Source organism: Balaenoptera borealis (genome assembly GCF_965194805.1).
Source record: "Balaenoptera borealis genome assembly, chromosome: 16".
Classification (NCBI taxonomy): Eukaryota; Metazoa; Chordata; class Mammalia; order Artiodactyla; family Balaenopteridae; genus Balaenoptera; species Balaenoptera borealis.
In genome coordinates this window covers 4,638,500-4,665,733 of record NC_138872.1, presented here as the reverse complement: position 1 = coordinate 4,665,733, position 27,234 = coordinate 4,638,500, and the positions used below count along the sequence as shown (strand labels likewise).

Genomic DNA, 27,234 nt, shown 5'->3' with positions numbered 1-27,234 from the left:
GCGGGGGAGGCGGGGCCGGCGGCCGGGCAGGGCCGGGGCGGCGCCGAGGCCCGGCCGGAGCGGGAGCCCAAGCGGGGCAGGCGCGGTGGCTGGGGCCGGGGGCGCGGGCCGGCGAAGATGGCGAACGTGGGGCTGCAGTTCCAGGCGAGCGCCGGGGACGCGGACCCGCAGAGCCGGCCGCTGCTGCTGCTCGGGCAGCTGCACCACCTGCACCGCGTGCCCTGGAGCCACGTCCGCGGGAAGCTGCTGCCCCGGGTCACCGAGGAGGTGAGCGGGCCGCGCCGGCCGCCATGCGCCGCCCTGCCGGCGAGCGGAGGCCGGGCGGGGCCGGGCCGGCGGGGAGGCCGCGGAGGCCCCGCCTCGACCGCCCGGCGCCCCCCAGCCTGCCCGCCCGCCGGCCCAGCGGCCCAACGGCCCAACGGCCTGGGCGCGCCCAGCAGGCCAGGCCGGCCGGCGAGGCCCGGGGCCGCCCGCCTCCCAGGAACCAGAGGAGCGGGCTCCCGTCCAGCAGCCCCGCCCGGAGGCCGCGCGCGCCCCGCACCCACCCGGGCCGCAGGCTCGTGGGCAGAGCTGGCCTGCCCTTCGACCAGGCGCGAAGGAAGTGCCCTTGAGGGGCCGGGCCCGGCAGCCTGCGCGGCCCTGACACCGCCTTCCAGAACCCTTGTGGTGGTGCCGCCCGCCCCCCTCCAGGGGCACCTGGCTGCGTACCACCCCAGTGCAGGTTTCCAGCGTTTGTAGCAGAGCAGCCTCCAGCCTGGCCGTTTAAGTCCCCACTGTTTAATCCCACGAGGGTGGACGCGCGCCAGCCGACGCACACAGCGCTTATCTAGTGAGATGTGACACTTCTTAATTAGGGACCCTGGGTGCCGCGGGGAGGCTGCAAAAGTGCCCTTTTAGCAAGTGAGGCAGGCGCGCGCGCGCAGGGCTCCTGGCCGGCGGCCCTGTAACGGCGGGTGTCTGTCCTGTGTCCCCCCTTGTGATGCAGCTCTGGCAGGCTGCCCTGAGCACGCTCAGCCCCAGCCCCACGGACAGCTGCCCCCTCTACCTGAGCTACGCCACCGTGGCCGCCCTGCCCTCCAAGGTGAGCCGGCACAATAGCCCCTCGGCCGCGCATTTCGTCACCCGGCTCGTGCGGACCTGCCTGCCGCCGGGCACCCATCGGTGCATTCTGGTGAGTGCTTCTGAGGGGCTGGCCCCGCACGGGCCCCTGAGCTTCGGGTCGCTGCGTGCTGGCTGCTGGCCGGGGCCTGTGGCTCAGCCCTCCGGACCGCAGAGCGCTCCGGCCCACGGTATCCCCGAGGCGGACGATGCCGCCGCGACCGCGCAGTGCAACCCCGGCCTTACCGCCGCCGGGGATACCGAGGGCCCCGAGACGGAACGGTCTACCGCAGATCAGCTTGGGTGGCAGATCTGAGACTCAGACCCAGGCTTCCTGAGCCTGTGTCCGCTGTGCATCGCTGCACGTCCTGCCTTCCTGTCTCGGGAGGCAGTTGACCCCATCTGGTGGCTGACATTTTCTTTCTCACACCGTGGGACAGTGATTCCGGGGAAGGCCCCTGGGATGATGGCTTTGCTGGGGCATCTCCGTCCAGATTGTTTCCACAGTGGCCTCTGACCCAGCTCTGGGGCCCTAGCACTTCCTGATGGCGGCTCCCATGGGTTGGGCCCTGGGTCCCATCCCCCCCCCCAACCCCGCCTCGCTCCCCCTCACCACAGCTCCACTCTCTGTGCTGCAGATGGTCTGTGAGCGGTCGGACGCCTTCGCCTCGGCCTGTGCCCTGGCCCGCGCTTTCCCGCTCTTCACCCAGCGCTCGGGGGCATCACGGCGCCCGGAGAAGACCGTCACGGTGGAGTTTTTCCTGGTGGGACAAGACAACGGGCCAGTGGAAGTGTCCACTTTGCAAGTGGGTGTCTGGAAGCTCAGACCGGGTCCCCGCGCCGCACTCCCCGCCGCCCCCCAGCTTGGGCAGAGCTCTCTTTCCCACTCCCTGGGAGGACAGGACAGGGCTGCTGGAATTCCCGAGAAGGCCCCCCGGGGCCTGTCCAAAGCCGGGCAGCGGGCCCCCTCCCCCCAGGGTGGTCTTGTTCTCAGGGTTCGGTTCTGTTCAGCCAGTGTTTATCGAGCACCTGCCCCGTGCCGGGCGCTTTCATGTTTCGATACTAATAATCCTGCCCGTGTATATATCGCGTTACCCTTTATGGTGTGCTTTTACATGTGTTATTTCATTTGATCCTCCTTCGTTTGATCCTTTTGAGGCACGGCGAGGCTGGAAGTGATTTCCAACCTAGAAGTCCTTGTGTGGGCCAACTGCCAGTTTCCCTCCCGTGGCGACCCCCCCAGCCCAGTGGTGCTGTGGTCCCATCCTCCCCACCTGCAGCCCCCGCTCCAACCACCAGACTCAGGTGGTCCTTTCCCCTCCCCTGCCCTCCCTCACCCGTCACTCTGTCTCAGGCCCCTTGAGCACCCCCTCACCCGCTGTGTGCCCCCAGGTCTGTAACTGCTTCCCCTCCACCTGGATTCTGTCCCCTAGGAGGAGGCAATGTGCCTCATCTCTGCCCTCCTGAGACAGCGCCTCTTTTTTCTTCCCTTCACCTCCCGTGGTCCGCTTGCTTTGCCTGTCTTAACTCCCTTTCCCCCCTCAGCCCACCAGCATGGAGTTCGCCCACCCCCTTCCTGACATTGTTTTCCAAGGACCACATCTGCCTGACTTGAGCACTGGTCATCCCTCCTTGTAGGGCACCCGCCCAGCCAGGAGCCTGAGCCTTCTCTCCTCCCCGTACCCCTCCCGCCTGCCCCGCCCTCTCCGCATTCCCTCTGTGCCCCCCGCCACCACCATGGGGGCATTCCGGCCTCACTCCCTCCTCTCTGGGTGGTTTCAGTGCCCCTGGGCTCCAGCCTGCAGTTGGACACCAATGATCACTCCTTCCCTCCCGCTCCAGGGAGTTCCTTCTGAGTTCTGGGCTGGGGCTGGAGACCTGAGCATCCGCTACCCGCTCCGAGCCCCTCTCCTCCTGCCCTCAGCCACAGGGACTGGCTTCCTGCTGTCCCTTGGCCTCGCCAAGCCCGGTCCTGCTCAGGGCCCCTCTCCAGGGCCCTTCCGGCTCTGGTTCTGCCTGGTCTCAGTCCGGCTTCTGCCCACATCCCTTCCTCGGGGAGGCCTGGCCATCCTGGCTGGCCCGGCCTCTCCCACACTGCCAGGCCCCCTGCCAGCCGAGAGCCGTCCGCACCGGACATGACACATCTGAGTTTAGCCTCTGTGCCCTGCGCTGGAATCGGAGTCTCCCAGCCCAATGCTGGGAGGGCAGGGTCCTGGTCCTGTGCATAATAATCCCCGCACCGGCCTTGTATGTGATGAAGGGTCTCCCTGGGCCCTACATCCCACCCATCCTACTTTGCCCACATGCACCCCACTGTTCTCTGGGACCACGGCGGCAGCCTCCTAACCGGCCTCGCTGCCTCCAGACGCCCCCCTCCGGTTCCACTTCCCACTGCCTCACAACCAGGCAGGGGCCGGCGCTTTGCGAGTGCTTGTCAGGTGTCAGGCGCTGCTCCAAGCACACGTGTGCGCACACACTTAATTCTCACAACTGCCCAGTGAAGTGGGTTCTGTTACTCTCCCCACTTTAGAGTGGAGCAAACTGAGCCTCAGAGATATGAAGTGACTTACCGGGGCCACGCCAGCATGGGGTAGAGCCAGGCTTAAACCGCGGCCGCCGTCCGTCAGCCTTCTTTCTCTTCTGTCTTGGATCGTGAGCACTTGAGGCTCTGACACCCCGGCTGGCCTTTCCCTCACCAGGGGGACCGCCTAGACCCCATCTCTGTGGCCTCTCCTACCCTCCTTCTCTGTGGCATCTAGTGGGACAATGTGTTGTGATTCTCTGCTGGACTTGAGTCCCTTGGGCATCTTTGAATTCAGAGTCTAGTGTGGGGCCTGGCGCGCAGTAGGTGCTCACGTGACGTGGATGGAATGAATGAGTGAGTGAACGGATGGTCCTGCTTTCGTGATGAGGAAACTGAGGCACAGTGAGGTGCAGGCTCCTACCCCAAAGGTGCGCCCTCGCACCTGGGCCTCCGCTGCGCTCACAAGGTCCGTGAGGCCGGCACTGACGCGCCTCCCCGACAGCGGCCACAGGTCTGTGCAACCCCCCACAGACAGAGACCCGCGCCCTCCTGGGGGAGAGCCCGCTGCCAGGCAGCGCGGGCTACACGGCGCATCTCGCATCTGAGCCGTCAGGTCTCTGCCTCCGAGGCACCAGGGTTTAATTATCTCGGGACAGCCTGGAGGGTGGCTGGGCTGGCGTTGTGGACCCAGAGCCTGCCCTCCCCGCCCCCGCGGGGCTGGAAGAGGCGGCGAGAAACGGGATGCCAGCCTCACCCCCGCCGAACCCCCGCTGCGCCTCTCTCTTGATGTTGCCTCTTCCCTGCACTGGGAAAGGCAGCCAGGGCCTGGAGGTGGGTGCTGGAGGGCCAGGTGGGGCAGGAGGCAAAGCCGAGCGTCAGGGCTGACGCGGGTGGACGGAAGTTCTTGGCGGAAGCTGCGAGGGGAGAGGGGACAGCCGGTTTGGGGATGAGCATGACCTCTGCGTGTGCATGTGCCCCGTCTGCAGTGCCTCCCGCGGTGGACGGTGTCAGGCTCCTGCTCCCCTTTGGGCGCTGGGTCGGTGCACAAGGCCGGTCTGTCTGTGTCCTTCCCTCCTGGCCCTGTGGCCAGAGCAGTGTCACATCAGACGACCAGGAAGAAGGGTGGGGGTCTGTGACACTCACATGGGGCCCACGTGAGAAAAACGCCTCCCCAGCGGGCCCAGGGACCTTTTCTCCATTGGGAGGATCCAGAGAAGCTCCTGGAGGATATGGCCTTTGAGAAGTACCTCAAAGCGTAGCTGGGATCTTGGCAAGAGAAGGGGAGTCGTTTGGTCTGCTCAGGCCACCATGACAACAGCCCACAGATGGGGGGCTTGAACAGCACATGTTTAGGACGTCCAGGATCACGGTGGGTCCTGTGAGGGGATCTCTTCCCGGCTTTCAGACCACCACCTTCTTGCTGTGTCCTCTTCTTTTTTTTCTTATAAATTTATTTATTTTATTTATTTATTTTTGGCTGCATTGGGTCTTCGTTGCTGCGCGCGGGCTTTCTTTAGTTGCTGCGAGTGGGGGCTGCTCTTCGTTGCGGCGAGTGGGGGCTGCTCTTCGTTGCGGGGCGCGGGCTTCTCGTTGCGGTGGCTTCTCTTGTTGCGGAGCACAGGCTCTAGGCACGCAGGCTTCAGTAGTTGTGCCTCGTGGGCTCTAGAGCACAGGCTCAGTAGTTGTGGCTCATGGGCTTAGTTGCTCTGCGGCACGTGGGATCTTCCCGGACCAGGGCTTGAACCCGTGTCCCCTGCATTGGCAGGCGGATTCTTAACCACTGCGCCAACAGGGAAGCCTGCTGTGTCCTCTTCTTAGGGGTAGTCATCCCATCATGGGGCCCCACCCTCCTGACCTCATTGAAACCTGATCATCTCCTAATACCATCCCATTGCGGGTCAGGGCTTCAGGACATTCAGTCCATAACAGAGGGCAGTACCTCCTCCTGAGGCCAGACATAGCGTGTGTTCAGAGCCAGGCAGGAGGGCCACCTGCCACCTGGATGAGGGGTGTACGTAGCAGGAGATGAGGTTTAGAAAGCAAGGTGGGCCCCATGTAGGCCACGCAGGCTGCCAGACTTGAAGGGTTCCTCTGTGATTCTGGAGCTGCGTTGGACTTCCTGTAGACGGCTGGGGGGTCACGGGCAAACTTCTGCTTCCCTTCCACCTGCCCTCGCTCCCCTGGCAGCAGCCCTGCAACCTCCCCCGGGTGACGTGTGCCTCTGACACCTCTGGGCCCCTGGCCATTGGATGAGGAGGGATGCCTTCCACCTGGTCCCAGGGCCCCAGTGACGGCCTTTTGTTTCTCCTAGTGTTTAACAAGCGCCACAGAAGGCGTGCGGCTGGCAGCCCGCATCGTGGACACGCCCTGCAACGAGATGGACACAGACACCTTCCTCGAGGTTCGTAGCCCTGGGGTCCTGCCGGGACTGGGACGGTGTCGGTAGACCTCAGGGAGAGTCAGGAAACCCAGGGCTGCAGGGGGATGGTCCACAGTCTCTGCATCTCGTCTGGGGAAGCCGTGGGCTGCTGCGGACAGAGTCCTGCCGTCCATCCAGAGCCGAGGGGCCCCCAGGCCTCAGCTGAGGGTGGAGGGAGGACAGAGCTTCCTCCCCAAGGCCCCTCAGCAGGACTCCAGCCATGAGCTGCAGGAAATCGCAGAGTTTGGAGGGTGAGCCGCCTCTCCTGGGCTCAATCGTGCTCAGAGCCAAGAGTCAAAGCCACGGCATCCGGGCCCATCCCTCTCCCACCGTAAGGCATCTGCTCACCCCTGGCCCAGGCCCTGGCCTCGCCCTGATTTAAGCCGTCTTCACGTGTTTGTGTGTTGTTGTTTTTTCCATGAACACATCCAGGAGATTAAGAAAGTTGGAAAAGAACTGGGGATCGTCCCAACCGTTATCCGGGACGAGGAGCTGAAGACGAGAGGGTTTGGAGGTGGGTCGGGGCTGGTCCTCGCGGATCGTGGCCTCAGGAGCGGCCCGGGGTACCTGGGTGGCAGGGGGGCACCAGGCCGCACGGTGTGTCGTCCCAAGCTTCGCCCTAAGCTTCGCCCTGAAGGAACCCAGCCCGCATCCAGCCCCGAGGCCAGACGCTGGGAAGCAGACCATCTGTGGGGGAGAGAGGAGGCAGCGATTCAGATTCTGATTCAGATCCTGGAAGCCTCAGGATCCAAGGCCTCCCCCGCCCACTCGCTCTGCCGCCTCCCACATGCTGCCGTCCTGGCTCCCTGGCTGACCCAGCAGGGCCTCTCTGTTCCTCGAATACACAAGTTCACGGCCACATCAAGGCCTGCACTTGCGGCCCTTTCTGTCTGGGATGCTTTCCCCCGAGGTAGTCTCACGATAGGGCCATCTTACCCTGCACGTCTTGGCCACCTCCTCAGAGAGCCTTTCCTGATTGCCAGGTCCGTCCTCCCCCAACTCCCAGGCACTGAGATGGGGTGACGACTAGGACAGGAGCTTTCTGTCTGGCTGGGAAGGTCACTGTTGTTACCTGAGGCTGCAAAGCCAATTACCCCAGAAGGTAGCAGCTGAAAGCAACACGTGTCCCGTTGTCTTGCAGTCCTGTGGGTGGGGAATCGGGCGTGGCTTAGCTGGTTCCGGCCCAGCGTCTCTCGAGGCTGCGGTCATCTGAAGGCCCCAGTGGGGCTGGCCACGTGCTCCCAGCAGGGCTCACTCACGGCCCTGCCAGCAGGCCTCCGGGACCCACTGGCTGTTCCTTGTCTTGTGGGCCTGTCCTTGAGCAGCTCACAACGTGGCAGCTACTTCTCTCAGAGCAAGGTCTCCGAGCAAGAGACGAGAAAGAGCAAGCAAGATAGAGGCAAGGTCTTCTTTTGTCACCTAATCTTGGAAGTGGTCTTGTCATCTCTGCCACACCCAGAGGAACCGAGACATGCAGTCCTGCCCCCACTTCGGGGAGGGGATCCACACGATCATCAATGCCCAGGGGCGGAATCTGTGGGCACGTGTTAGTGGAGGGAGAGGGAGTTCAGTCAGAAAGCTTCACAGAGGAGGTGACGTTTGCAGCGGGTCTTGCAGGATGAGTAGGAGTTTGTCAGGCAGCTATTACTGCCTGTTGTCCTGGTTGCTACGATTGTTCAGTTCGATTACTGGGGGACCTTGAGGCATGGGTTGTGCCCACAGTAAGCCACAGTTTTCTTGAGAAGGTGGGGCATAGAAACCAACAGTGAGGCAGTGGTGGGAGCGAGGTCGGAAAGGGAGGTCCATCGTGAGTACACAGAGAGGTCAGGGAAGGGAGGGCGAGCAGGGGCTGGAGCGGCCTTGAAGAATGATCCAGAAATCGTTTCATTCTGCAATCCTGTTCACGTCTTTCTGGAAATGATACAATATTTTTTCTCTCAGCGGGTTTTCTTGCCTCACAATACTTTGTGTAGAATTCATTTGCAGTCCCAGGGCAGTGAACTCATTTGCCTTCCCCGATCCCACACCGGCCAGGGGGCGGGAGGGGGCGGGAGGGGGCAGGGAGCTCTCCGGGAGGAACGTCCACAGGCCAGTGGCTGCTTCGGGGGGAGAGCAGTGTTGCTGGGGGGCTTCCGGGAGTCCTCCGCTGGGTCCAGCCCGCGCCTCGCTGACGTGTCCTGTGCTTTCCCTAGGGATCTACGGTGTGGGCAAGGCTGCCCTCCACCCCCCAGCCCTAGCCGTCCTCAGCCACACCCCAGACGGAGCCACCCAGACCATCGCGTGGGTGGGCAAGGGCATCGTCTACGACACCGGGGGTCTCAGCATGAAGGGGAAGGTGAGGTGCGGGGCTGGGGCTCGGGCGGGGCCGGGCGGGAGGGCCCCTTCTCAGGCGTCGGAGGAAGGAGCAAGGCTCCTGGGCCTCGGAGTCGGGGCGTCCAGGGCAGAGGCCGTGGGGCCCAGTCCCCCGAGAGGCAGACGATTTCACGCCCTCACTTCAGGCAGGAGGCAGGAAACAGAAAATCTGGAGAAGAAGAAGGAAGGGGCCTGGGGAGACGCCCACCGTCTCCACGACCGTCTGAGGTCCCCCAGGAGGATGCTTAGTGGTGGTCCTCACGAGACCTTCGGAAAGCAGACGCCCTGGTTCAAGGGAGGGGAGTTTGGGCCCGGAAGCCAGGCGCCTGGGAGCGTTGCTGGGAGGCTGCAAGTCCCAGAGTCTCTCTTAAGGGTGGCCCCTCCTCACGCCCGGGGGCCTGCCCTGCACCAGGAGGAGGAGGAGAGGTGTCTTCATCTGCTCACCCCACATGCAGGTGCTCCAGGCCTGGGCTGGGCTCTAGGGGGAAACTGGGAAGGAGACCTGGAAGAGCGGAGTCAGCCATCCCAGAGAGGGAGCTTTAGACGGCTGAGCGCAAGCTAAGCTCGCGCAGGGAAGACATTGACGACTGGCAGCCCGCGTGGCTCTCAGACGCGTCCTCTTGGCCCAGATGGTGTTTTAAAATCTGAATTAGGTACCAGCATTTAAAAACAGGAAGAATTCTCACGGGACTGGGTCTCTTACCTTTTGTAAACTCAGAGGACCTGGCAGCGCTGGTCCTGCGTTCGCACCTGGGGGCATCGTGCTGGAGCTAAGCGGCAGCTGCCCCTGTGGACGCGCCTCCTTCCTCTGGTTAGCCGCCGGCCCCACCACCCCCTGCCGCTCCTCTGACGTCACACACCAGGGTCAGCTGCTATTTAGGGTAGGGCTTGTGCTGCTAGTTTTTGCACTTCTGTATTTGGTACCTAGAGTGGATGATCTTTTTTTTTTAACATCCCTCCTCTTCTAAACAACAAAATTATTTTCAGGACTAATCGGGAAATGAAACAAATAATAAATGTTTAAAAAAACCAGACAGCAGTAGTGAATTCCCCGATAGTGAATTCCCTTTTACCGAATTCCATATATATTATCATGCCAATAAAAAATTAAAAATGAATGTTATAGTACAAATAAAACAGTCATCCATTAACACTTTTAAACAGCATTAATGTGGGCTTCCCTGGTGGTCCAGTGGTTAAGACTCCACCTTCCACTTCAGGGGACATGGGTTTGATCCCTATTCAGGGAAGTTCCACATGTTGTGAGGTACAGCCAAAAAAAAGAAAATAGCGTTAATGTCATTTTTGATAGAAAAAAACTGATACCTCCATGTTGTTCTCTCATGGTGATGTATGCCAGCATCAGACTCTGCTGTCAGGCCTTAGCTTCTGCGGATTTGTCGATGACTTTATCAACATTGGTCATCTTCACATCTTTATGTTCACTAGACAGAGGTACCAGATCGGTCAGTCTGTGTTCACTCATAGTTGATCCAAAACAACACAGTTAATTTTAATTTTGAAGAGTTTCTATCACATGAAGCAACTGATACACAAATACTCAGGGGAAGTCTCCAACAGTAGGGTCCCTCGGCAGTGACTGCTAAGAATCCCATTTCCCAAGAAGCTCCCAAAATTGGTATAGCGTCCATGTCTCTGGTCCTTTGAGATCAACTCCAGCAGCTTTCAGACGTCTGTGGAGTAAAAACGTTTTAAACACCACGACTCCAGTGGTTCCCCGAGACTGTGGGCAGCAAGGAGGCTCGCTGCTCCCTGGGGTTCACTCCGAGCGCACCATCCGAAGGCAGGAACTCGCCATCACAGGCGCCGTGCACACTGACCGGCCGCCTCCCGAGCCCGCCCGACTCGGAACCAGGGCACCTCGCGGAGTCTGCGCCCCTGGCAGTGATTAGTATCCGTGTAGGATAGTGTTGCTGGAGTTAATGCCGTAGGAGTTAACATAGGTGGATTTGAAGCTTTTATTTATGTGATTAGGACTCGCTTCAGCCAACAACAGGAGGAATCTTTTTCCACTGATGACAACGGGCAGACTGACTTTTAGTCGGTTTATTACCGTTTTAAATTCTCTGCAGATGATGTGCCCCTCTAGCTGCACCTGGTGCTGGTCCCCCGCCCACACCCTTGATAGGGGCTCTTGCCCTGAGTTCTGGGGGGCAGAATTTCAGGCTCATTTGGATGTTGGCTTGTTGGAGGGCGGGAGTGAGAAGCAGGGCTTCCTGGAAATCAGTCATTTTGCTGGTGGCACCCTCTCCCAGTTTTGCAGGAACAATCCCGGTTTTCAAAGATTCTCAAGGCAAATCAGGATCAGCATGAATTAACAGGTCTCAAGTGTGTTAGACTCAGGATCCCTTCCAGTCTTAACAAGTATTGATTCCAAAGAGATTTTGTTTATAAGGGTGATGTCTGCTGGTATTTACCCTACTAGAAATTAAAACTGGGAAATTTTAAAGATGTGTATTAATTCATTGAAAAATAACAATATGACCCCATTGCATACCATTGCCTTAATAGAAGACAGCTGTGATCACGTATCTTCTTCTGCGTTTAGTCTATTGTGATCTGTTTTAGTTGAAATATAAAAAGAAAATCTGGCCTCAGTCCTTTTGTAGTTAGAAAAGGGAGAAGCATTTTAGTACCCTCTTCAGGTAACTCAGGACATTCTTCTTTGCTATTACACCAAAACTCGACAGGTGGGAGTTTCTGAAAGGTTAGTTATGATGTGGAATCTGAAACCGTGCCTGTGAGCTTTGGTGTTCTGCTACGTTGAAATCTACAGGTCTGTCTTGAACTTTGAATGTATGATTTTGTCATATCACACATGATATGGGTCATTTGGAAAATATTGTTCACAGAGTTATGCAGAACCTCCAGATTTTGACACATTTCATTATATAATATTTTTAAAAACCACATTCGTTAATATCACCATCTATCTCATGTAAAAAGGTGAGTGTTAGGAAGCCATCATGGAGGCAGATACAAGTTTTCCAAAATTCTGACTTTCGCTTGACAGCTCAAATTTTACCACTGGCACCAAGCAATGCCGGCTGCCCTCCTGGAGGTGAGAGGCTCACTTTGATAGTTTTTGAGAAAATGTCTGCAGATACCTGAGTCTGGGTCCCCAGCATCTGTCAGTGGTTCCTCCAAGTACAATGGTGTTTGCAAGAACAGAGGCTTGCTGAGCTCAGGAAAGACTCAGGGCCCGCTCCCACTTGGGCTCCAGCCGACCCACCGTGACCGACTGCCGGGCGTCGGGGAGAGAGAGCAGGGCCTTCCCGGCACCTTGCATCTCATCACAGACGGTGTTGGGAACGGCTGTACTCAACGGCTGAGATTTTGAAAAGTTAATCATTTACTGCCTCAGCAAGGAGACTCGAGTGAAATGGGCAGTGCCTTATTTCCCGGAAGGCCTGGAAGTGAATCCAGTGACCGCCAGGTCCCGTGGGGCCCCGGGCCACGGCTCCAGCCATCACTACCCCTGCCCCATTGGTGCAAGTGTCAGCCTACCAGTGACCAAGGCGTTACCATGGAAATCGTTTCTCTTATAAAAACAGGAACGCCAGGTGGGGTCCGAGAAGCTGACACAGTCAGTTGAGCTGCGTTTTTGGTGGGACATTTGTTCTGCCCATGACAGGGGATCACGGGGTTTCAGTGACCATCTCGAGCCATTTTCTGTGTGGCCATTTTGCAAGGGGTTTGATTCTAGGTCTGAGGCCCCGGTTTTCCATTTAAACAATCCTGTGGTTTCTCGCAGATTAGGTCAAAATAGATGGCTTATTTTCAATAGTGCTAGCTGAGTCATTTTCACTCAACTTAATTGTAAAAGCAGCTCCGTTTATATCTAAAAATACTTTCTATTAAAACTCGAGGCTCACGTAATCCAATAAGGGTTCAGAAAAATCACTCGGTACCTTTCAATCCCAAATCCTTACATCCGATGACCTGTTGTTAATTTAAAATACGAACCTATCAGTTAGTGTTGGGAACCTATAGAATGTAAAAACGCGTAGCTGCTCTCAGCTAGCTTATAGAAAATCGTGTTACCTCTGTGGCCGGAGGGTGCCTCTGTCTCCAGTGATCCTCCCATTAGACCCGTCACCCCGGAGACGCGAACTGGGGCGGGTGGCAGGTATCCTCAGGGTGGGGGTGGGATTGGTGATGTCACAGTGACCGGTGACATTTGGGAAGAGCTCCCATTAACCTGGACGGGGCCCTTGGTCATGGCCTAGCCAGGAGCCAGGCCACGGCGAATCCGCCAGCTCTGGACGTCTCCCCCGCCCCCTCCCCCCTCGCACAGTTCCCTTCAGTAACTCCCAAAGCTCTGCTCGAGCCAGAGGCACCCTGGCATCTTTGGCCCTTGCTTCTCGTTGCTTCTAGGGGACCCCAGGCTACCAGTGGCGTTTCCTGGGTTCTGTGGGCGCCAGGTCCTGCACCTCCGGGGCCCTGGTGTACGGGCTGGGGCGGGGGCCATGGTATCAGCATCCGCCCACCTCTCTCTCGCCCCTCTGTGCCACCCGCAGACCACCATGCCGGGGATGAAGAGGGACTGCGGAGGCGCCGCGGCCGTGCTGGGGGCCTTCCGAGCCGCCGTCAAGCAGGTGGGTGTGGCCCTGCCCTCCCCTCGCGACCCTTCTCCCCAGAGCCGCCCCCCGTCCTTCCTGAGCCTCTGCAGCCCCCTGGCCCCTTTTCCTCTGCACCCCAGCACTGGGCCCCTCGGGCTCCTCCACCCAAGCGTGTCACCTTCGCCTGCGCGTCTGGCTTCTCGGGTCCCCGCTGAGTTCTGAGAGCCTTGCCCGTCCGGACCGAAACGGGAAGGGCGCCGTGGAACAGGCTGCCCGCCCGGCCTGCCCGCTCACACTCGGGGTCCGGTGCTCAGGGTCGGGGTCTGGGGAGGGCCGGGCTGCTGTTTGGCGGGAGGGGCCCGGGGTCGGCCCTGGAGTAGCCTGGGTGGCCACTGTGAGCACAGACGTCCAGGGCAGCCGGAGGGCCCGCACTCCCCACCCAGGGCACGCCAGGCCTCGTGGAGCCGACGACTGGAGCCCGGTTCCTGAGCCAGGGGAGCGCTGTTGAGGGGCCAGCAGCAGTGGCTGCTCCCCGGCGTTTGGAGCTGCAGAGGGTGTTTATCCAGCAAAGGGGGGTGGGCGCACACTGGCCGTCCAGGGGCACTTCCCTCTCCGCGTGGCTCCCTCGGGCGCTTCTGAGAAGCCCGGCCCTTCGTGTCACCAGACACAAGCCTTCCTTCCCCACAGGGGCCACCTGAGCAGCGTGGCTCCCAGGGGTGAACTTCCAGTGAAAAGATTTTGGCAGATAGTTTCTGCCCAGGCACCCCCGAGAGGGGAGCAGAAAGTCCGGGAGGAAGGAGGGCTCGACCTGTGGGCCGGGGCATCCCGACGGTGCCGGGGCGCCTCCCTGGGGTCACTGCGGCAGAGCTGCAGGTCACGGCACCCGCCCCCCAGGAGCAGCGCGTGGCCCCCCCTCTGTGGAGCCAGGTGTGGGATGGGGAGGGGGTCTTCGCCCTCGTCCCCTCGCCCTGCTCGGCACACACAGGCCCGGCCTGGGGGCAGCACCCACCTCACCTGCCCGCCTGGGGCCCTGCGGGCTGAGCCGGGCCCGGCCCCTCGGTGGATGAGCTCGACAGGGATGCGAGGGGAAAGGCCCAGCCGCTGCTTGTTGTCAGCTCGTGGGGGAGTGGCTGGAGAGCTCACGTGGCCGCGCTGCCCGGAGCCTTTGCTGAGGGGCCCGGGTGACTGCCCGCGGAGGGTCTGTCCTGGCGTTTAGACAGGGAGGCTGGGAGGCGCCCCAGCAGGTGGACCCGTCCTGTGTGCAGGGAGCTGCTTGGCAGTTAACGCCGATCCGTCAGCTGGCGGCCGTGAGTGGTCTCGGGACTCCTCTGGACCCTCCAACGCCAGGGGTGCTGCCATGGGGTGCTGAGGGTCCCCACCCCACAGGGGCCGAAGCCTGGAGGCTCCGCTTGTAACTGGTTTTTTAAGAAAAGGAGCGTGCCTCAACACGAGCCTCAAAATGCATAACGATGGTGACAGATCGTGACCCACAGAATAAGTATCCACACGTCATACTGGTAGGCATAAGTCATTTATTCACAGCAGAAGCCCAGTTGCTTGCTGTAGAAGTGATAGAAATAGAAAACCACCGTTTGGCAAACAGCAGCGTAGTAATTGTTTCAGGTGAGAATGATCAACAGATGCTGAAATCAGAGGTGAGGGTGGTGAGAATGGGAGCGAGGAGGCGAGTCCACGCAAGGGCTTCCGTGGTGGGGCACGCGGGCGGGGGTCACTGTGTCCCCGTGCGCGCCACCGGGCAGGGACGGCACACGCAACCTGAGCGCAGGCACACGCAAACACCAGAGACAAAAGGCCAACCTCGGAAGCTCGCAGATCTGCGGGTTTGTGTGGTGAGGGACCTTGACCGCTGGCCACCCTGTGTGGGCGGGAGACAAGGGCTGAGCGAGGCCCCTGGGGAGCGGCCGGGCTGGGGCTCAAACCTGGCAGCTCAGCCCCGCTTCCGGGCTCAACGCTGCATTGCACGGACTTTGGTGGCGGACCCCTGGCCTAGAGCCCGCCGCCAGGACCACGGGGAGTGCCGGAGGCTGTGCTCGCGGCTCCCTGGACTCCTGTCTGTCTGTCTGTCTGTCGCTGTCCTGGTGCATCAGAGGAGAGTTCCGGCCCATCCTCCCCCCTCCCGCCGCCGGCACCCCCAGCCTGTACCTGGAGCCTCTGCCCTTGTGCCTGCAGGGTTTCAAAGATACTCTCCATGCCGTGTTCTGCTTGGCTGAGAACTCGGTGGGACCCAGCGCCACGAGGCCGGACGACATCCACCTGCTGTACTCAGGAAAGTAAGGCCGACCCCGCCCGCCCACCTCACAGTGCCTGCCCCCCTCACGTTGTCTCTGTTGTTGGGAACTCGTGGCCCTTCCCAGGGCCCTGCTGGCAGCCCTGGCCGCGCCCAGCTCACCCCGGCCGGGGCCAGACGCTGTGGGGAGGACGCCCTGTGTCAGGAGCCCCTGGGCAGCAGCCGCTTGGCCCCAGGGTGGCCGCGAGCGGGGCCGTGTCACTGCGCGAGGTGTCGGGCGCCACGCAGGGGCTCGGGACCCACCCTGCCTTAGGGGGACAAGCCCTTTCCGACCTTTAGGCGTACTGTCCTTCGGGTGTCTGAAGCCTGCACCCCCAGACCCCCAACTGGGGGGCCCTGCCTGCATCTCCTCCCTGAGATCAGCCCTTGGGCTGCTCCTTCTCAGCTGCAGAAGGAAACGCTCGAAAGTCACAGCAGGCAGCATCTGGAGGAGCAGGGGGCCCCGGAGTCGGAATAGCGGAGTCTGCTCGCCCGCCCAGCCCTCCCACGGGTGCCCGTCCCCAGGGTGACCCCGAGAGGCGCGCCTCCCCTCCTTTACCCAGGCGACCCTGTTCTCCCATCCTACAGATGAGGAAACTGAGGCACGGGAGCAGGGGGGGGGTGTCACTCCAGACCCCCTTGCTCGTGACGCTGGCACTGCGTTTCTGTCGGGGACAGGGAGGAGGGGCTCTTAAGTGGGGTCTTGGCTGCACCCTAGGACTGTGGAAATCAACAACACGGATGCCGAGGGCAGGCTGGTGCTGGCAGATGGCGTGTCCTACGCGTGCAAGGACCTGGGCGCCGACATCATCCTGGACATCGCCACGCTGACCGGAGCTCAGGTGGGGCCCTCCGCAGCGGCCCCCGCGGAGCCGGAGGCCACCTTGACTCTGAGCGGGGCGGGGTCTGCTGTCCCTTCATCTGCGTAACGGGTCGGAGCTGGCCCACGGGGCTCCCTGGGGGTGCAGGTGCGCGGGGCCCGAGGACCACAGCGGGAACGTCAGGGCAGGACAGGGACCGTCCCCCAGGTGGTCGCGCTCAGGCTTCTCTCGCTGCCTTGCTGCCTCGCTTTCTGTCGGCCCCTCTCCTGTCCTGGGTGTTCCCCGCCACCCCGACCTGGATACCCTCCGCTCCCCCCACCCCCGGCTCTCTCCATCTCTCCCCGCGTCCCCAGGGCATCGCCACGGGCAAGTACCACGCGGCAGTGCTCACCAACAGTGCCGAGTGGGAGGCGGCCTGCATGAAGGCCGGGCGGCAGTGCGGGGACCTGGTGCACCCGCTCGTCTACTGCCCGGAGCTGCACTTCAGCGAGTTCACCTCGGCCGTGGCCGACATGAAGAACTCAGTGGCGGTAGGTGTGGAGCAGGGTGGAGCGGGGTCAGAGCGACCCCAAGAAACAGCAGCAGGGCGGATCAGGGTCCCCCCACGAGGCCCCAGATCTGGGCTCTGGTCGGGGGAGGGGAGAAATCATCCAAAGTGGGGGCGCGCCGCTCACCGGTCTCGCTGCCGGCACGTCCGCTCGGCGGGCACCAGGGCGTCCTCCCCACTCCGGGCCCTGCCTCCGTCGCCCCCATCAGCTCTATTGCTGGCGCCCCCTTGCCCGGCATGAAGGCAGACCCCGTAGCCCACGGGCACGGCCCTCGGGGTCACTCTCTGCTGCTCCCCACGTGGTCGCTGAGCACGGTGGGGTGGAGCAGGTGCGGGGCGCCCAGCGAGGACCCAGCTGGACGCAGCCCCGAGGGCGCTCTGGGCGAGCCCCTCCTCAGCGTCCCCGCCGCTGGGTGCCGAAGGGTCGCGGCCATCCTCCTCCCGCAGGACCGGGACAACAGCCCCAGCTCCTGCGCCGGCCTTTTCATCGCCTCGCACATCGGCTTCGACTGGCCCGGGGTCTGGGTCCACCTGGACATCGCCGCGCCCGTGCACGCCGTGAGTCCGGGCCCCAGGGGTGCCCCTGCCTCCCCCCGTTAGGACTCGCTTGGCCGGCCGGCCGCTCTGCTCCCCTCCCCGGCCCCTCCCCGCCAGGCTGGCCGCCCCCACCCTCTCTGGCTCCAGAGCTGCAGGCTGAGCTCATCGGAAACATTGTGTGTGAGGGTCACACGGCCAGCTGTGGTCCCCCTGACCTCTGGCCTCCTCGTCCCTGGGAACAGCGTGGCTGCTGCGTGAAGCCCTTCCCAGCCGACCCGTCCTCGGCAGGAGGCCCAGGGCCCTCGGTCTCGCCCTTTCCCACCCCAGGGAGACGGGCTGGGGGCAGGGAGCCCAGGGCCGTGTGACCAGCCCGTCGCCCACCGGCCCGGAGTGTAGCGGGACAGGGAGGGGGGCCGTGGGGCATGTGGGGGGCAGACGCCCTGGTCCAGGAGCCAGGGGCCCCCACCCACACCCCGGCGGCGGGTTTGCCGAGCGGCTCTGGCTCGGCCGCATGTGTTTTCCACTGCCCTCGCCCACAGGGTGAGCGGGCCACGGGCTTCGGTGTGGCCCTCCTGCTGGCACTCTTCGGCCGGGCCTCTGAGGACCCTCTGCTGAACCTGGTGTCCCCGCTAGGCTGTGAGGTGGACGCCCAGGAGGGGGACGCGGAGAGGGACACCAAGAAGCGCAGGCTCGTGTGACGCGGCTGCCCCGCCCGGCGACGCTGGGCTCTTTACCTCACTTTGCACTGATTAATTGTAAGCAATTGGAAGATTATACCTTAAGATGAGCTTCGGTTTGTTTTGTTTTTAGTTGTCGTGGTGACGGAAAGGGCTCCTTCTTGTAAGTCTTAGGAGACAGCTCAGGGTTTGGCGGGGCCCCGGGGAGGGACGAGCGGGCAGCATTGGGCTTGTTTCTGTTTGATTCGCCGCCAGCTTCTGCAGACCGTGCTCCCTGCTGGGGCCTCCGCACGACCCCGGGCCCCAGGGTGCATGCGCGGCCCTGGCGCTCCGGGCTGCGTGGCCCTTGGGCCGCCTGCCCCTGCTCAGGGTCCACGGTGGGTGCCGTGGCCCAGTGTCCAGCCCGGGCCCTGCGCGTGGCACCCACGTTACAGAGAGCCCGGGCCCTGCGCGTGGCACCCACGTTACAGAGAGCCCGGGCCCTGCGCGTGGCACCCACGTTACAGAGAGCCCGGGCCCTGCGCGTGGCACCCACGTTACAGAGAGCCCGGGCCCTGCGCGTGGCACCCACGTTACAGAGAGCCCGGGCCCTGCGCGTGGCACCCACGTTACAGAGAGTCTGGGCCCGTGCTCCAGCCAGGGCTGCCGCTGCCTCCAGGCAGCCCTCCGCTTTGAAAGGATGGAGGTGACTTACTTCGGGACCCAATTTTATGGAGCAAGAGGAAGCTCTGCTCTGGCCCCTTAGAATTCACTGGGGGTGGAATTAAATATGGCTGAACCACATCACATCTTTGCCTCCGTCTCACTCTCTCTCCAGCCCGTTTTAGAAAGCAACCCTGACGCCTGCCCATGGGCCTGAGGCTCCGGGATGCCACCACCTTCTCCCAAACCAGCATCTGGCTTTGAGATGCAGCTTGTCAACCTCGTTTTTACAGATGAGCAAGCACCCTGGGGCCCTGGGGTCCAGGCCTGCACAGCCTGGGCCATCTTGGATCTGAGGGTTCGGAGTGCAGCCTCCTTGGGCTCTTAGGGCTTTCCCACGACCTGCAGTCTGCAGGGAAGGCCGTCCTGACCCCCTGAGCACATCACGAGGCAAGTGTTGTACGGGTTCAAGTGAAGGTCCCCCCCGGGCATGTTCCTAGGTGCTGAAGGGCCCGGTCTGGCCAGGTTTCGGGGAGACCCCCGACCTGGGCCCAGCGGAGGAGATCGGGGACTCGGGCCCCAGCCGGCATGGAGGCGGCTGCCCACGCCTCCTCTGCTGGGGACGGGAGGGCGAGAACGTGGCTGCAGGACACTCGTCCCCAGGCTGCGCCCTGACAATCAAGGTGACCCTTTCTGGGTTTGGTCCCAAGCATGTATTTAATAACTGCCTGCTGTGGGCACAGCCCTGACTGGGCCTGGGAAAGGCAAGCGGCGGCTCCGAGGCCCCAGCCCCATCTGGGAAAACCGTGGCCCACGTGTTAAGTCGCAATAATAGTGGTCACAAGGCGCTCGGTGGGCCGCGCTGTGAGCTCAGGGAGGCGCAGGGGCCGGAGGGGCCAGGAGCCTTCACGGGTCATTAGCGTGCTTAATGGCCTTGAAGTAGGCAGCTCGCTCCAGCTTCCCCCTGAGAAGCCCTGGAGGATCCAGAGGTCACCGAGGTGGTCCAGCGCCTTCTCCAGGCAGCTGGCACTGTCCTTTCCCCCCCCATTCCCCCCACCCACCCCACAGAGGCTGCAGGATGCAGGGTCAGGGAGCAGGGGAGGAACTGAGTCTCCCTTGTGCGGGCACAAAGGCAGCCTCAGGCCCACGGACTCAGCTGGGGAGCAGCTGCAAGGGCTTGGCATCAGGGGGACCCAGGGCTGAGGCAAAGACCCTGCTTCTCCGAGGCCAAAGGGCCTGAGGACGTGACGGCTGCTTCCCACGGCCCCTCTGGAGCCCCGGCAACAGGGTGGTTTGCGGGCCGGCGGGCGCCGGTGCGCCCACTTGATCACGGTCTCGGGCGAGCGGTACAGGAAGATGAGGCTGGCCGACAGCTCCTGCTCCAGCTGCAGCTCGCCCAGCTCGCGGACCAGGAAGACGGCAGCGCAGAGCCCGAGCACGCGGTGCACGTCGGGCGGCTGGTCGTACATGATGGACCGGGCGATACCAAGGAAGTGCTCGTGATGAACTTGGCTGCGACCATCACCACCGACACGTAGAGCCCGACGAGGCTGGGTGGGGGGCGGCCGTCAGCGCCACTGTCCCAGGAGAGCAGTCACAGCCCCCAACTCAGCCCGGCTGGATAGGGGCGCGAGTGCTAGCTGCTCACGGCCCCCGAGGCCTCCTGTGAGTGGGTCTGGGGTTCCAGCCCCCGCCTGAGGTTGGAGGGCGGGGTGATGGGCACCCGTGGAGCAGACACACGTTACCCTGCAGACAGGAATGAGGGAATGTCCCTTTCTGCTAGTGGCTTGTGTGACAGTAAACCACCGTCTTGGTATGTTTCTGAGGCCAAGGGAACAGGGGCTTGTGCCCCCCACCCCGGGGCAGTTCTGGGGAGCAGGAGTGAGAAGGGACCGGAAGGTTCTGAAGAGCCCAGGGCATGAGGCAGGTTCTTAGAGCCGGGGGAGCCTTACCCGTATTCTGCCAGGAAGCCCAGGCTCCAGGGGCTGACTTTGTCGTTAAAGATGACCAGCTCCATGTCCTGGCCGCAGCCCCGGCTCTGGTCACAGCCTGGCCGCCACTCCCGGACACCCCGCCACTCGGCCGCCGGGCTGGCTGTGAGGGCCTCCGCTGGCCTCAGCTGCTGCATCCGGACTGTGGGGTTGCAGAAGAAGGCCAGGCGGTCCACGTCCCAGGACCCGTGGGAGTGGGCTGTGCAGGAGAGACAGCGTCAGGCCCTGGGGACGTCTGCAGGCTCGGGAAGACCCAGTGTCACCCAAGGTGACCACGTCAGAGAACTTGCCTCGGATGGGCCCGAGATGGACGTTCAGGGGAGCGAAACCTCTGACGCTCTCCCCGGCTCTCCCCATAGGCAATGCAGCCTCCACTCGGGCGCAGCCTGGCCCTGCACCCAAAATGCACCCCTTTTTCCTGCCTTGTTCAGGGGCCCCCCCACCCGGAGGCCCCTTCCCCAGCCAGCCCCTGGCAGTACCTCCCGATGGGCCGGTAGTTGTGGTTTCGCTGGAAGGTTCAGCCTTGTCCCCTGGTGCACACTGACGCACCCCTCAGAGCTCTCGGGGCCCCCAGGAGCACATCCGCGACCCCACCAGCCCCCTCCCCCAATCCACGTTGGTTGAGTTGGAATTTGCTGCATGATGCTCTGCCCAGAACCTCTGTTCAGACTGTTCCCTGGCGAATTGATGTTCAGCAGTTTTGTTTATTTGTTTGTTCTTTAACAAAAGGTTGTTTTGGTTTGAGATTCAGCAAAAACACTCACCGCCTTCTGCTTCCTCTCTGTTCGGGATTCAGTAAATTAGCTGTTCTCCAGTTGGCTTCGAGGCCTCGCCTCAAATGAGCCTCCAGCAAGATAATGCGTTTAAAAGCCCTTGGAAAAGTACCAGGCACCAGGCACATGAGAGGCAGTGTCAACCTGCGAGCGGCTTGCTCAGCCCTGCGCCCGAGCCAGGCAGGCTCGAGGGGCCTTGCTCAGGCCCACGGGTAGGGCTCGGGGGCGGGGGGCTGCCTCGTGCCCTCCTGCCCGACCCCCTGTCTGCCCCAGCAGCGCCATCTGAGGCCGGGGGCAGGGATGTGAGGGCGGGATGGGTCCTCAACAACTTCCAGCTGGTGGGCCGTTTTCGCTTCGGTCCTCTCCGTGGTCCTGAGAGCTTTGGGGATGAGTCCAGGGAGCATTCTTCAGTCAGGAAAACAAAGTCAGAGACAAAAATCCAGAGGCCCGCTTTACAGTCACCTGCACTTAGCGTAGTTCAAACACGAGGGGCCTCGATCTGAAACCGTGGGTTCCTATTGGCTGCGTGAGAAACTCCGCGGGGCTCAGACCCCCCCCCAAGTCAGCTTAGAAAGTCTCCCCAATTCCGTGACCGTGGCCTCCTTTGCAATGCCTGACTGTCCCTTTCTTCTAATGGGTCGGCTGAGTTTCTGTGGCGTCCACGAGCGTGTTTGGTCCAGTGTGGGGATGGCCTGAAGGCGCTTCCTCGGCCAGTAGTCTTTATTAGGTGCCACCTGTATGCACCCCTGAGACAGGCACTCCTCTCGTGGGGTCCTTCCCAGCCTGCAGCCCTGGGGGGGGGGGTCCAGCTTCTGGCTGAGGAGCCAGAGCTGGCCTGTGGGAAGCTGGAGGTGGGCTGCCCCCGGCACCCAGGGGTCCCGAGCTGTAGGCGGCTCGCAGGCCAGAAGCGGCCCTCAATCCCACCTCAAACACTCGCTTTCTTGTACCAACCATGGAGGTGTCATTAGCAACTAATAGACTAGCATTTCGTAAGCAGATTATCTTATTCCCACCTCGGGGCACGGAAGCGTGTGTGTGTGTGTGTGTGTGTGTGTGTGTGTGTGTGTGTGTCTCGGGCAGGCGGGAGAGTCAAGCCCAGGGGGGCCGGGCTCTCTCTCTGCATGATTTCCGCCTTCCGTCCAGAGCCCTCTGACCTCTGGCAGGCCTCCCCATAGCGCAGGGCGCGGTAGGCAGTCATCAGGCCTGTGTGCACCGGTCCGTGGAAGAGGGAGGTGAGCCCGCAGATGCTCAAGGCCGAGGCTGGCCAGACAGAAGCGGCCAGTTCACGGGGCCCGTCACTGGCCAAATGCCCCCGGGAGCTCTGTGTGCGGCCCCGGGCTCTGGGCTCGGTTTCCCCATCTGTCAAATGGCCCTGGACCCTCCGGCCTCCTGTGATCTGAGTGTGCTGCTCACGGGCTCTGGGCCGACAGAACTGGGTTCAAACCCCAACCCTGCCTGTTTCGTGGCTTGAGAGCTGGAGCCGGTTAGCCGGTTACCTGTGTCCTAGGGGCACCATGCGCCTGGGAAAGTGCTGCCTAAACAAGGAAAAGCCCGCACACTGCCGCCCCCGCCCGCGCCCGGCGCGCAGAGGGGACACCTACCCCGGCTCGCTCCTGGCGAGGCTGAGCCTTTGGACCAGCTGGCCCCGTGTCGCCGCGTCTGTGTAACACACCGTGTGTTTGCCGGATGCTTCCACGTTTCTGACCAGAGACACATTCCTGAGGGTGGAGGGAAAGGAGACACGATGCTGAGAACCAAACCAGCCAGGGGCGTGGGGCAGCTTCCCTCCCGCCTGGCGGCCAGGGCTCCCTGCTAAGAGGGGCTGAATGACCCTTGCGTTCACCTGGGGCCCCTCAGTCCCCGAAGCCGGAGGAAAGGGTGACAAAGGATCCTGCCACTGGGGAGTCTGGGGTCTTCACCAGGCAGCACCCACCCTCTGCCCTCTGCCCTCTGTGCGCCCTTCCTCCATCCGGGCCTCACTCGGCCCTGGAATTGCACCTGGGCCGGCGCACACGGCTCCCACCTGCCCCGCACACCTGAGCATCATTTAAGGCCTAAGAGACCAGCGGGCATCAGGCTCGGGTCCTCGTGCTCCCACCACCCGGAAGCTGCTGTGAAGATGCCCAAGGCGGGCGCTCAGCACAGGAGGACAGTGGACACGGCCAGCCTGTCCCGGCCCCTCACCGGCCCCCAAGCCTCGGTTTCCCCGTCTGAAGGTGGGGAGGGAAGGGGTGCTCCAGGTGGAGGTACAGCAGGTCTCCGAAATCAAGGTTTCCTGGTGTTTTGACAACAGGAGGTGGCCCGGCCGCCTTGCACGAGGAGTGAGTTGGCAGAGGGACCCCACTACACGTGGGAGCTGCCATCCTCTGCGCCCGAGCCAAGAAGACAGCACAGAACGAAAACGCCCTGCACTCCCTCCTGCCAGCTGTCCTGGGAACCATCTGGAGAAGGTGCCGAGTGCAGGGCAAGGGCCCTCCATGCCTCTCTCGCCTGTCAAGGGCTCTTTTGTGTGTGTGTAGGCAAGTTGTCAGCCAGGGTTGCAAGGGCCTGGCAAAGCACAGTCCCGCCAGCCTGCTGGGCCCCCCCGAGGAAGGCGCCGTTTCCTCCTGTGGATGGAAGACAAGGCAGCCCCATTTCCTCCCCGGCTCTGGCAAGGAAATGGGCTATAAATAAACAGCCCACAGACGACAGTTATAGCAGAGGGGACGGCCCAGCTCTAAGAGGGGGCCCTGGGGAGAGGGCTAGTTGGGGAAGTGCTATCTGAGCTGAGATTGCAAGGATGAGTGAGTATTAAATGATGCAGAAGATGGAAGAAATCATTTCAGGCAGAGGGAACCACATGTGCAAAGGCCCTGGGGTGGGAAAGGCCGTGACAAGCTGGAGGAGCGGGAAGGAGGCCAGCGAGGCTGGAAGGGGGAGAGGGGTGTGGGGACGAGGGCAGGGGGGTGGGTGTGATGGGCAGGCACAGCCTCGCGGGCCGCGGGCGGGAGTGGAGCTTTTATTCAAAGAGCAAGGGGAGCCATGGCGGTGTTTTGTGCAGGTGAGAGGCAGGTTGAATTGACACCTTCAAGAGAGCCCTCTGGCTGCAGGTCACCAGAGGCATGCCACCCGCCTCCAATCCGCGGAAGGGAACCCACGTCAACACCCAGTGTTGGCTGGGATCAACCAAGTTGCCGTGGAGGCCAGGTTTAAGGAGGGCCGGTGAGAGCCAGCATCCTAGGGGCTACGGTTCCCAGGTGTCTGGCCCTAAAAGCTGATGGCCACCTTTGCGGTCGTGGACGCCACATTCCTGTTCCTCCACAGGGCACGTGTGGGACAGGTTTTGTGGCCCTGCCGGCACCGCCCCTGCCATTTCCCAGTCACGTGACCTGGCCCCAGTGCCCTAATCAGCTGCACTTAAGCCCCTCCATCAGTTAAAAAGAACACGGTCTAACATCCACCTTGAGAGGGTCAAAACGGTGTCAGTGGTCATGAAAGACCCATGGCGGGCAAGTCTAAACTCTTAACAAATGGGAAAGATAGCAATTTGAAGAAACTGGAGAGTGACAACAGTAGAAAGTTGCTGGAGCCTTGGGGTGGCAGGAATTCCACCAGAAAGCCGCAGTCTTACGGGTGGGTGTGCGAGAGAGGAGCTCCGGGTTGCCCAGCAGGTGACGGTCATGGTGATGCGGTTCCGGGGTCGGGGGAGGGGGTGTTCTGCCGGGAAAGAAGCAAAAAGCCAGTGTTTAACACCCCCCGAGGGCTGGGTCTGACCTCCATTTCCAGCCAGGTTGGAGAGGAGGAACTGGAGTTACCCTCCTGCATTAAGCAAGTGAGAAAACCAGACAAACACATAGAATGCAATGCTTTTCGGACACTAGAAAACAGGCAGCGTGAGAGGGTTAGCCCAGAGAGAAAGGAAGCAAATGCGATGAGCTGCCTGCCCAGTTGCCCCAGCTGATGGCCCAGAGGCCTTTTGGCTGCATCACAGCCCAGAGAAACCCAATCAGAGCCCGGGGAGCCTCCTGAGCGACAGGGGGGACAGAGCTGAGGATTTGGGAAGGGCCCAGGCAGCTGGAGTTGCAGGGTAGAGACCTGGAAAGCAAAGAGCTGCCCAGAGGGAGGGAAATCCAGAGCTGGGCAGAGGGTTCCCTGAGCCTCCAGCTGAGTTCTGCTGAGCCCATGGCTGGGGGGATGGGGTGCCTGTGGGAGCAGAGCTGCACAGGCCCCGGTCCCAGGGCCAGGGGCTTGGGGAGGTCAGCAGAGCTGAGACCTGAGACACCACCACTCAAGTCCATGCTGACCTCTGAGTGGGACGCACGTGGGCATTTGAAACCAGCACCACCGGAGCCTGGCAGCTGAATGGACAGGAGCCAGTGCCCACAGAAGGTAGACAGAGCTTGCAGCGTGAACCCAGCTGCTAAAACAGAACCAGGAGGATGGGGGAGGGAAGGGGGAGGAGGAAGTGGAAAAAGGAGAAGGAAACCCACATTCTCCAGGGCGTTTTTAACAGGATCCAGTCTTCTCACATAACACAAACAAACAAGATGTCCAGGATAAAAATCCAGCATTACTCAGCACACCAAGAACCAGGAAAACTCTGACCAAATCTCTAGGGAAAAGGCAATCAAAAGATGACAACCCCGAGATGACCCAGATGTTGGAATTATCAGACGAGGACTTAGAAGCAGCTGCTCTAATTATCCTCCATGAGGTAAAGCCGTACGGTCTTAAAATGAATGGAAAAAACAGAAATTTTGGCAAAGAGAGACAAACTATAACAAAGAATCACTAAATGTGATGTGGTATCCTGGATTGAATTTTGGAACCAAAAAAAAAAAAAAGAAAAGAAAAGACATATGTGTAAAAACTGGTGAAATCCAAATACAGTCTGGAGTTTAGCTAATAATAATGTACCCACGATGTTATCTTAGTTGTGACAAACATACCATAGTTCATGGCAATGAAAGAGGTTAACATTAGGGAAAACAGGGTGAGGGGTATTTGGAAACACTATTATCTTTGCAACCTCCTGTAAATGTAAAATTTTATTAAAGAAAAAGTTTACTTAAAAAGAAATAAAAATTTTAGAACTGAGAAGCAAAGTATAAGATATAAACATTTCACTGAATAGGCTAATAGCAGAATGAAGATGACAGAGGAAAGAGTCGGTACACTGGAAGACAGATCAATGGAAATGATCAAATCTGAAGAACTGGAAGAAAGGATTTTTAAAAATGAGGGCCTCAGGATTTGTTAGTCAATATTGTAAGATCTAACAAGTCATTGAAATTCCTAAAAGAGGAACAGGAAGAGATGAGGGCAGAAAAAAAATTTTTTAACTACTTTATGGAGATATGACTGACACAGAAAACTTACAGATAGCTAATGCAGTAAATTATAGATTTATAATTATAAATTATAATAAATGATTTATATTACAAATTATAGATAATTGTGTTTGGAGCCTGGGAAACCATCATCACTATCAAATCACTATCAATGCGATAACCTTATCCATCACCTCTGAAAGTTTCCTCCCGCCCCTTCGTTTTTCTTCTCCTTTTGTGGTTAAGAGCCCTTAACATAAGATCTACCCTCTAAGCAATTTTTTAAAGTATACTTTTTAAAGTATACAATACAGTATTGTTAATCGTAGGCCCTGTGTTTTACAGTAGATCTCCAGAACTTATTTGTTTTGAATGGCCCAAACATTCACTGTTTCCACCAGAATCCAAACAAAAAAAAATTTTTTTTGAAAGAATAATGGCTAAACCTTCCCAAATATGTCAAAAGACATAAATTTTACAGGTTCAAGAGGCTTCAAGAACTCCAAACAGGATAAACTCAAACAAAACCACACCCAGACACATCAGAATCAAGTGACTGAAAGCCAAAGATAAAGAAAAAGATTGAAAGCAGACAGAGAAAAATGATGCCTTACATGGAGGTGAGCGATGCCTGGAAACGGTTCATCAGAAACAATGGTGGTCAAAAGACAGGG

General features: G+C 60.4%; 2 protein-coding genes across 9 annotated transcripts; one reads left to right on the top strand and one right to left on the bottom strand.

Annotated features, from left to right (window-relative positions):
• NPEPL1 (aminopeptidase like 1) lies at window positions 1-21,238 on the top strand. Of its 7 annotated transcripts, none has more exons than XR_014235701.1 (13): window positions 1-267; window positions 986-1,171; window positions 1,737-1,904; window positions 5,934-6,023; window positions 6,474-6,555; window positions 8,234-8,376; window positions 12,935-13,012; window positions 15,167-15,267; window positions 15,982-16,105; window positions 16,438-16,614; window positions 17,054-17,189; window positions 17,802-17,923; window positions 18,663-21,238. XR_014235701.1 is itself a non-coding variant. In XM_082360155.1 (13 exons), the coding sequence occupies exons 1-12, from the start codon at window positions 118-120 to the stop codon at window positions 17,919-17,921; spliced, it is 1,530 nt and encodes a 509-aa protein (XP_082216281.1). In that variant the 5' UTR covers window positions 3-117; the 3' UTR covers window positions 17,922-17,923; window positions 18,663-21,238. The 7 variants fall into 7 exon arrangements, 5 of the variants coding, with proteins under 5 accessions (XP_082216282.1, XP_082216281.1, XP_082216283.1 ...); XM_082360155.1 differs by having other exon boundaries at window positions 3-267; window positions 17,079-17,189; XR_014235702.1 differs by having other exon boundaries at window positions 6-267; window positions 17,079-17,189; window positions 17,708-17,923.
• Window positions 19,186-22,969, bottom strand: LOC309613394 (uncharacterized protein). Of its 2 annotated transcripts, none has more exons than XM_082360159.1 (3): window positions 22,853-22,969; window positions 20,440-20,677; window positions 19,186-20,233 (listed from the first exon to the last, which is right to left on the bottom strand). In XM_082360159.1, the coding sequence occupies exons 1-3, from the start codon at window positions 22,965-22,967 to the stop codon at window positions 20,056-20,058; spliced, it is 531 nt and encodes a 176-aa protein (XP_082216285.1). In that variant the 5' UTR covers window positions 22,968-22,969; the 3' UTR covers window positions 19,186-20,055. The 2 variants fall into 2 exon arrangements, with proteins under 2 accessions (XP_082216285.1, XP_082216284.1); XM_082360158.1 differs by having other exon boundaries at window positions 19,186-20,037.
• Window positions 22,970-27,234: the final 4,265 nt, after the last annotated feature.